The 9,884-nt window shown below is 53.9% G+C and overlaps 1 protein-coding gene across 1 annotated transcript; it reads left to right on the forward strand.

Moving 5' to 3' along the window:
- Window positions 1–3,536: 3,536 nt before the first annotated feature.
- MYCN (MYCN proto-oncogene, bHLH transcription factor) lies at window positions 3,537–9,490 on the forward strand. Its single transcript, XM_032653637.1, has 3 exons — window positions 3,537–3,723; window positions 4,939–5,848; window positions 7,984–9,490. The coding sequence occupies exons 1-3, from the start codon at window positions 3,568–3,570 to the stop codon at window positions 8,586–8,588; spliced, it is 1,671 nt and encodes a 556-aa protein (XP_032509528.1). The 5' UTR covers window positions 3,537–3,567; the 3' UTR covers window positions 8,589–9,490.
- The last annotated feature ends 394 nt before the right edge of the window (window positions 9,491–9,884 follow it).

Below are 9,884 nucleotides of genomic sequence, written 5' to 3' on the forward strand. Positions count from 1 at the left end.
TTTTTCTATTCAATGTGTAGGAGCTCTTTGTGTACATGGGATTTACTCTTTGTCTCTTAGGGATGAGGAAAGTATTTTTCTATCACACTGTTGTCTTTTGACTTTGTTTAGGATATGTTTTAAGTGTAATTAAAAATTTTTATTATTGTCAAATATGTTAAAATTTTTCTTTCATGTTTCTGGGCTCTCTGTCTTAGAAAGAATTCCACTCTCTAATTTCTTTGCTTGTATAACCTTACTTTTTGCAATTTAAAACTTCAATTTAGGTTTTTTAAATTAATTATTTAGTTGCTTAATTAATTCATTAGTAATTGGGTAAGTCAGGCAGCTAGCTTTACTTTATTCTAAATGAAGAGTCAGGAATTTTAAAAGCATTTAATCAGCAAAAATGTACACTTTGGAGGGAGGCAGGGAGGGACCCAGTAAAGTTCCTAGGAGAAACCGTGGTCCTTGAAGCTGGACCCAGAAGATCTTTAACTCACCATCTGGGAAAAGCATCTAGAGGTTTTTGATCTCCCAGGCCAGTCATGGGTTGGACCCCTCTGAATGTGTGTGTGTATGCATGTGTGTGTGTGCGTGTGTGCACGCCTGTGTGCGTATGCGTGTGTGCGTGTGTGTGTGAGAGAGAGAGACCTGGTTTTGTTTTATAAAGAAAGGATTTGTAGACGAAAACATTGTCCTCCCTCAAAAATCTCCCCATTTATAAACCAAATTCTGTGTACAACTCTCTCCTGTCTGTTGGTCCATTTTAGGTGTGTCTCCCTCAGCCCATGATGAGCTCATTCAGGCTGTGCCTTTACTCGTCTCTGTTCTGAATCGGGACAGTGGATGCCGGCTGAACTTGTCTTCCAAGTCTTCTCAAGATGTATTTCGTGTGTGTCCGCATAGTCTAAGAGTGTTTCAACATTTTTAAGAGGAATTTGCAGGCTTCTCTACAAGCAAACAAGGAACCTGCAGTAGCAAGATTTCTCCACGGACCAAGTCTTTTATCTTTCCATTTGCAAATGAAAGTACCAATAAATACTTGTAAAATTTTATCATTCTGTTAAACTTCAAATTCAGACTTGTCAGTAATTACTGGTTTGCATTAAGAGCATGAGATTAGAGATTGAGGTCCAGGAAGAATACAAGATTTGCTTGGAGGCACACAGAGTAACCGGGTCTCTTGTCTTCTCATTTTCTGCTGCACTTTGTCCCTTGACAAAGGACGAATGGCGTGGTGAAGGGCACAGGTCGGGTCAAAGAGGACAAGGTAGGACTTTTAAATGTAGCGACTAGGGTCATCCTGGCCTATTGTAACAGTCCCCCTGCCCTTTCGGTAAAAAGGTGGGGCAGGCAATTCTGAGAGCACTTCCTGGGGCTGCTGCTGAGGACCTGAAGGTCCTGGCGTGGCATTCATTCCTTTTTCCCTCTACTGCTGATAAACAGAAACTCTCTTCAAAGAGCTGGCTTTGCTTCAGAAGGACTCATTCAGGCCTCTCTGCCTTGAACAATATCGTTGAGTACGTAGGTACACAGGTATCTGCTTTGCTCCAAGGATGCCCCCTGGAGCAAAACAGACATAGATGGAGTGAGGAAGACAGAGCCTGTTTCCACTCGGTGTCTCGGGAGAAGCGGGCATTAAACAAACTCTCCCAGGCATATATCATTACAAATGAAACTAAGTGTTCTGAAGGAAAATCCAGGATGCTTGGGGAGAATACAGCGGGAGGACATGGTTTAGATTAGGGGGTTAGGGAAAAGCAAAGTGGGAGTGTGAAAGGCTTTTGCAAAGGTTTAGAGCTTTACATACGGGAAGGAAATAATAATAATAAAGGTGTTTGGAAGGGCAGCTCATCCTCATTCATGGGCCACTTCCTAGGACTCTGGGAACCTGCCTCTCTCCCCCGAATTATGTAGGCATCCAGGGTAAGGACTGGAAGAGCCTTCACAAATGCTAATAGGTGAGCGTTTTACAGGCTGCCCCCTGACCCTCTGCATCTTCATCCGTAACTAGCTTGAATGAGGAGGTGAATGGCGAGGATGACTGGCATTTCCAGTTTGGGAAAAAGGAGGTGGAGAAGCTTTCCCACCCCAGTGAGGGCGCGGGGGAGGGGGCAGGTTTCTCTACCCCAAACCATCCGAAGAGGAACGTTTTTCCCGAGGAAATCCCACTTCATCGTGTATCTGGTTGTGAAGGGGGCTGAGATTCGGGTTGTTCCCGGGGAGTTTTGGTTCTGGAATCTCTGACCCTGTCACCCCTCCGCCCCCCAACACACCTGCAGGAAAGCTTGACCAGAGTGAAGTTAGGATCTGAAAGCGGCGGTGGGATGGGAGAGGGGGTGGGGTGTTAATTTCCCCGGAAGAATCGATCAGGATCTGGTAATAACAATAGCTGACACTCAAGCACCCTGTGCTGGGCACCGTCCCGAACGCTTTCAAAATATCTTAAAACAACCCTGTGAGGTAAGCACCGTCACTAACTCCATTTCACAATTGAAGAAACCGAGGCACATCGAGGCTGAGCAGAGATAGCAGCTTGCCCCTTTGCCTGCAACAGTCTGAAGCCAAGGTTTCTGAGCCAGGGTTTGGACTGCAGGAGGTGTGGACCGCCGACTCCAACGAGGACCTGATCCGCCTCCCCATAATTCGGGAAATAGCTGGTTTTGAGAGGCTAACTTGGGAGTCCGTGGGAACGGCTTCGGGAGCCTCACGCCCATCCCCTTCGGAAGCCGAGGCGAGGCGGCACCCCCAGCGCGGTGGTGAGGACGGGTTGACAGCGCGGCGGGAGGGCTGCCCGTGGCCCCGGTTGGACCCCCGAGACCAGGCCCCGCGGCTCCGCTTTCTGCGCGGCCTCCGCGAGGTGTCGCCTTCGGCCGAAGAAACCACAGCGGCGCCACCCTCGTAGCCCGCAGTTATTTATTTATTTTCAAACAAGGGGGCGCCCCTCTCCTTTCAATTTAAAACTAGAAACCTCCCGCGGTTTCGTTCTTAAATGGGCGCGTCCTCTCCCTCCCACTGTGCACCCCGGGTCCAGCTTCCCTTCCGAGATCACACACGAGCAACACCCCTCCCTCGCCCCCCGCACGGCCCGGCTGGACGTCGGCCTCGCGCTCAGCAGCACATACACGCAGTCGAGGCGGGGGCTGGGTTAGGAGACTCTGAACACCCCCGGAGCCCTCCGGAAATTTTTCTTTTTTACGCCGAGCAATTGCCAGGCCCGCAGGGTGGGTGTTGCACTGCACCGCTCGGCGCGCAGCTGGTCCGCAGAGTGCACAGGGGGCAAGCCCGGGGGTCTAAAAGGGCGGGAGGAGCACGCCCCGGGCTTCCCAGCTTTGCAGCCTCCTCTCTGCAAAGAAGAAAAGCAAGTGGCTTTTGGCGCGAAAGCCTTGGCGCCTCCCCTGATTTTTATGGAAATCAAGAGGGCGGGGTAAAGCCGCTTTCCTCTGCCTTTCTCCCTCCCCCTTGTCTGTGCCGCAGCCCCCTTCTCTCCCCGCCCCCCGGGTGTGTCAGATTTTTCAGTTAATAATATCCCCCGAGCTTCAAAGCGCAGCCAGTGACAGTCATCTGTCTGGACGCGCTGGGTGGATGCGGGGGGCTCCTGGGAACTGGGTTGGAGCCGAGCTAGCGCTAGCCAGGCGCAAGCGCGCACAGACTGCAGCCACCCGAGGACCACCCCCCGCCCCTGGCCACCCGGGGACCCCGGCACAAAATCGCCTCCGGATCCCCGGCCGTCGGCGGGAGGTAAGGAGCGGGGGGCGCAAAGCGCCCGGCGCCCCGGGAGCGGCGAACGCGGCGGGAAGGCAAGCCCTGGACGGGATCGCGGCTGGCGCACAGGGCGCCCGACTGTGCCCGGGGGGACTGTTTCTGCTTCCGAAACAAAACCCTCTCGGGGTTTTCCCTGAAAAGCCAGTTCCAGTCCCCAAGGCTCCCGGACTGGGAGAGACCCGCCCTAATCCATCTAGTGCCCTTGCCAGGGGTTGTAATGGCTTCATCGAAAAGAAATTCACCCTTCTCTAGAACATTTGTCTGCATTTGAGCTGACGGGGAGCCGGTGCGTCCCCACCCCGAAGCTGGGTTCTCCTCCAAAGGGTGCCCCCAGAGGAAGAAGAAGGGGGTTAAGCAGGGCGAGGCCGTCGCGGTGGTAATCTGGGTCACTGCCGCCCCGGCTCAGAGGAGACGTGGCTCTCCCTGCGACCCTCCCCGCGCTGGTGTTCCTGAACCATTCCCGGGGACTGGGGTACAGGCTCTCCCAGGAAGAGGATGTCGTTGGGGGCTTGGAAGAGCGGGGGTGGGGGTAGAGAGGTTCAAAATCAGCTATTGACAGTACTTTCCCTGCAGCGGGTGAAGGCTGGGGGCGTCGGATCAAAATTTGGGGGAGGGGGTTCTGGATTTGGGTGCCTGTTGTTGGTCTCGGTCTAGAGAAAGGGTTTTTCCATTTGCAAAGTTTCCTAAACCCCCCGCTATCGCTTGCGCTCCCGAGGTTGCAATTTTACAAAGGAGGGGGGTGGTTTGAGGGCTCTCCAGAATCCTAGATCCGGTAGCTGGGTTGGAGTCCTGGGCGCTTCCTGGGAGCAGCGGGCCCTCCTTGGGTGCAACCGCGGGTGTCGGTGAGCTGGTGGGAGCTAGAATTCTGCAGCCTTGGGCAGCCCCCTCCCCCAGGCAGTGCCTTGTGTGAATGAAACGGCAGTTTACAAAGTTGCAGAGCTACGCCGCCACCCCCCGCATCTGCATGCCCCCTCCCACCCCCTGTCGTAGACAGCATGTACACAAAAGGAGGGAGGGAGAGAGCGAGAGACACAACTTCCTCCACCTTCGGGAGCCCTGGGCGGAGTGGGGGGCTTGGAGGGGTGATTGAGGAAGCGGGTGAGAGGGGGTGACCGCTGCCCGTCCCCACCCCTCGCGCCCCCCATCCGGCTCCGCTTGCCAACCCTCTCCTGGTGTGTCTGTCGGTTGCAGTGTCGGAGGTTGGCGCGGGCCCCCGCCCTCCGCGCCCCCCACGGGAAGGAAGCATCCCCCGAACTAAAAAGAGCGGAGCGGAAAGAAGCCCTCATTCGGCGGCCAGGAGGCGAGCCGATGCCGAGCTGCACCGCGTCCACCATGCCGGGGATGATCTGCAAGAACCCGGACCTCGAGTTTGACTCTCTGCAGCCCTGCTTCTACCCGGACGAAGATGACTTCTACTTCGGCGGCCCCGACTCGACCCCCCCGGGGGAGGACATCTGGAAGAAGTTTGAGCTGTTGCCCACGCCCCCGCTGTCGCCCAGCCGTGCCTTCCCGGAGCACAGCCCGGAGCCCCCGAACTGGGCCACCGAGATGCTGCTGCCCGAGGCCGACCTGTGGGGCAACCCGGCCGAGGAGGACGCGTTCGGCCTGGGGGGCCTGGGCGGCCTCACGCCCAACCCGGTCATCCTCCAGGACTGCATGTGGAGCGGCTTCTCGGCCCGCGAGAAGCTGGAGCGCGCGGTGAGCGAGAAGCTGCAGCACGGCCGGCCGCCCGCCGCGGGGCCCGCGGTCCCGGCCCCGGGCGCGGGCGCCACCGGCCCCGCGGGCCGCGGGCACAGCGCAGTGGCTGCGGGGCCGGGCCGCGCCGGGGCCGCCCTGCCCGCCGAGCTCGCCCACACGGCCGCCGAGTGCGTGGATCCCGCCGTGGTCTTCCCGTTCCCGGTGAACAAGCGCGAGCCCGCGGCGGCGCCCGCCGCCCCGGCCGGTGCCCCAGCGGCGGGGGCCGCGGTCGCCTCGGGGGCGAGCGCCGCAGCCCCAGCGGGCGCCCCGGTGGCCGCTCTTCCACGCACCGGCGGCCGCCTGGCCAGCGGCGGTGACCACAAGGCCCTCAGCACCTCCGGAGAGGACACCCTGAGCGACTCAGGTAAAGAGCGAGCCAGGGTCCGGCTGCCCTCCTGGGGTACTGGGGCTGGGGGTGGCGCCGGGTTTGTCGTTCGTGGGTTAGGGTGCTGGGGGAGAGTCGTCTGGAGGTAGTGCTGGTGGCTGAGAAGTGGTTTTTCCCGGGCCGATCTCTAGGGTACGGAGGAGAGGGTGGGTGAAAGCTGTGACCTCCAGCCTCACCTTCCCTAAAGTTCCCTCATCCCCCGTCGGGAGCCCGACTCCATCACTGGCCCCCACCCCGTACCCCGTCTCTCTCTGCAGCGCCCTCCGAGGAAGAAAATGAGAAAAAGTTGAGTGGTAAAGCCGAGTTGGGGTTCGGGGGGCCGCTGGCAGAAACCTGTTAGCCCAGGGGTGGAAAGGGACTCTGCGGCCCGGGTCAGGGGTGGGGGAGACGGCCCGAAAAGCACAAACCTGTGCAAAGTCCTATTTAGGGTGCAGGAAGTTACGGAGGGATTGCACGGGTGGTAAGCACCGATTGTATTTTATTTTTTCGAACCTCGGTACTTTTTTTTTTTCCCCTCCCTCGGTGGGTGGTGGGTTATTTGCTCCTGGTCCGTCGCCAGCAGGCGGCGATATGCTGGCCGGCAGGCGGGCGAGGATCTGAGAGGCTGGGGGTGGTAGGGCCATCCCTCCCTCCCTCCCTTCACTCAGCAGCTGGCGGCCAGTACCACAGCGGTTGTGTACATTCTCAAGGGGCCGCCTCTTTACAGTGTGCAGTGAGAACCGCCCGGTTTTATCTTCTAGCCAGAGTTCCAGGACTAATTTCAGATCCGAGCTGTGTTCTGTAACCCAGTGTCCTTCAAGGTGAGGGCGGGCACTTAGCAGGCCCTCCAGGAATGCACACACCCTGAAGCACTCATTGATTAGTTCTATTGTGTGCCTCCTGGTGAAACTGAAGAGCAGGGTTAAAACCAAGACGTTGCCTGAAGGTGAAGAACCCTACCCAAATCCTGGAATAGCCCTTGTCCTTGGAGCTGGGAGACTTGGACCTTGAAAACCACTGTTTTCAGAACGCAGATGGATAAAAAGCCGACATTTCCTTCAGGGCTGAGGACAGATTCATCTGAGGCTCCTGAAAGGAAACTTGGGGATAAGCCTTCAGTTTGAACGGGTCTCTGTCCCTTTAATGTCTGTGCCTTGACAGCTTTTGGTGAGGAAGCACTTCCTTCCAACAGCTGTCTTCTTGGCAGAAAACCAAAACATTGGCTTAAAGGGACCCACCGACTGGAACAGCCTCACATTTCGGCTTTAGCACAAATCCCACAATTGTTCAGCTTTCCGGTCCCCTTCAGATCAAGCAGAAGATGTGTTTTGATTTTCGTGCTTGCATTTTAAACAATAATTTTCTATCCGAGCATGGTAGTAAATGAGGAGAGAGGGGGAAAACGCACACATGATGCTACACGTTTTTCTGGCTGCTGCGGGCAGTGGTGACTTTGAGAAGAGGTGCCCCGAATCTGGGTTTAGAGCTCCAGTGGATTACGGCTCTGTAGTTAAGGTTTGATCTTTGTTGAGATGAAAAACTGCTTACTGTATAGAAGTCACGTTCATGGAAGATGAAGTATTTTTCTTCCTTAGTGAATTAAATTGTTCTTTAGTTTGTTTCACTTAAAATCAGACTCCACCATGTGTAAGTGGCTAACTGAGGCTCCTAAAATGAGGAGGCCTCAGTTCTTAAGTGTGGAGAGGGAAATATAAATAAGTCTATGGGGCAGACTAGCGATGATGGGAAAGGGTTACCGTTTACTGAGACTCTTGTCTACGAATTATCTGTCCAACTCAACCTATGGCATTATCCCGCATTTACTAGCTGGGGAAACTGAGGCTTAGAAAATACCTTGCCCAGGGTCGTGCAGCTAGTGTGTGTGATGGAGCCGGGATTCTGTCTAACTCCAAAGCCGAGGTTCTTTCTATTTCTGCCACCTGCTCAAGCTTGAATGGAAGATGAAATGCTAGGAGTATGGGGAGGGAAAAAGCATGTACAGCTCTCTTCAGAGACCTGTGCTGATGGATCACAGTAAGAGCAAACCACGGGCCAGGGCCTGCTCTACGAGACTGTATGTATATTTGATTCATACGTGCCTCATCATGAGAATAACCCTCACCTTGTTCTCAAAGATGATGAAGATGACGAGGAGGAAGACGAAGAGGAGGAAATCGACGTAGTGACTGTGGAGAAGCGGCGGTCCTCCTCCAACAGCAAGGCCGTCACCACCTTCACCATCACCGTGCGTCCCAAGAGCGCGGCCCTGGGACCTGGGAGGGCCCCGTCGGGTGAGCTGATCCTCAAGCGCTGCGTCCCCATCCACCAGCAACACAACTACGCCGCCCCGTCTCCCTTCGTGGAGAGCGAGGATGCGCCGCCCCAGAAGAAGATAAAGAGCGAAGCATCCCCGCGTCCCCTCAAGAGCGTCATCCCCCCAAAGGCCAAGAGCTTGAGCCCGCGCAACTCTGACTCGGAGGACAGCGAGCGCCGTCGGAACCACAACATCTTGGAGCGCCAGCGCCGCAACGACCTGCGGTCCAGCTTCCTCACGCTCAGGGACCACGTGCCAGAGCTGGTGAAGAACGAGAAGGCCGCCAAGGTGGTCATCTTGAAAAAGGCCACCGAGTACGTCCACTCCCTCCAGGCCGAGGAGCATGAGCTTTTGCTGGAGAAGGAGAAGCTGCAGGCGAGACAGCAGCAGTTGCTAAAGAAAATCGAACACGCTCGGACTTGCTAAACGTGTCTCCAAACTGGACAGTCACTGCCACTTTGCACATTTTGATTTTTTTTTTTTTTTTTTTTAAACAAACCTTGTGTTGACATTAAGAATGTTGGTTTACTTTCAAATCGGTCCCCCGTCGAGTTTGGATCTGGGTGGGGAGCAGGACATGAGGGGTTCTGCCAGGATCTCGGGAGAGGGCCTGCAGGATGGGATGCAGGTGGCCCTGGCGGTTTTCCTCCACGTCACCTCTGAGACGGCGGTCGAAGTCCGTGACCGTTGGGAGCCTTCTGGGGCTGTTGAAGTCACCTTGTTTGTTACAAGTTTCCAGACGACAGAAAGTCATTCCTCCTTCTTTTTAACATGGTGCTTAAGTTCCAGCCGATGCCACGTGGGGGTTTGCCATTGATACCCCTGGGGAACATTTCTGTAAATACCATGGACACACCTGCCTTTTGTATACGTCCTGGGTAATGAGAGGTGGCTTTTGCGGCCAGTATTAGACTGGAAGTTCATACCTAAGTACTGTAATGCCTCAATGTTTGAGGAGCATGTTTTGTATACAAATACATTGTTAATCTCTGTTACGTACTTACTAATTCTTACACCGCCTGTATGATGCTGATACATAACTAAATTTGATACTTATATTTTCGTATGAAAATGAGTTGTGAAAGTTTTGAGTAGATATTACTTTATCACTTTTTGAACTAAGAAACTTTTGTAAAGAAATTTACTATATATATATGCCTTTTTCCTAGCCTGTTTCTTCCGTTAATGTATTTGTTCATGTTTGGTGCATAGAACTGGGTAAATGCAAAGTTCTGTGTTTAATTTCTTCAAAATGTATATATTTAGTGCTGCATCTTATAGCACTTTGAAATACCTCATGTTTATGAAAATAAATAGCAATTAAATGATGCAACCTTTTTTGTTTTTTTTTGTTTTTTTTTTTTTTTCGTAACAGCAACGGTTAAACTCTGTCCTTTAAGCAGCAACTGTAAAGAGTGCATAACCTGGACAGGGAACTTGTTTTCCACAGACCAGTCATTTTACACCTGTACGGTCCTGACTGGGGAGGGGCCATTGTCCCCACCTGAGGTGGAGGGAACTGAGCTTAGGAAGGTTACGAGATTTCTCCCAAGTTAAACAGCATAGATATGTTATTAGTGATGGTGCATTGCTAGCAATAGCACCCCATAGTTTACAAAACACTTCCCTATGTGTTGGCCATTTAACCAGACTAAGCTGGGGCATAAGACCCTTGAGAAGGAGAATTAAAATTAAGACACTGAGTTCTGCAACTTGGCAGTG

Source organism: Phocoena sinus, chromosome 13, assembly GCF_008692025.1.
Source record: "Phocoena sinus isolate mPhoSin1 chromosome 13, mPhoSin1.pri, whole genome shotgun sequence".
In the NCBI taxonomy this organism is placed as follows: domain Eukaryota; kingdom Metazoa; phylum Chordata; class Mammalia; order Artiodactyla; family Phocoenidae; genus Phocoena; species Phocoena sinus.

Bases quoted from the DNA above. Each gene is read 5' to 3' on its own strand.
- MYCN (XM_032653637.1), top strand. From the start codon at position 3,568: ATGCGGGGGGCTCCTGGGAACTGGGTTGGAGCCGAGCTAGCGCTAGCC. The intron at 3,724-4,938 runs GTAAGGAGCGGG...TGTCGGTTGCAG, and splicing joins TCCCCGGCCGTCGGCGGGAG to TGTCGGAGGTTGGCGCGGGC. The intron at 5,849-7,983 runs GTAAAGAGCGAG...TTGTTCTCAAAG, and splicing joins GGACACCCTGAGCGACTCAG to ATGATGAAGATGACGAGGAG.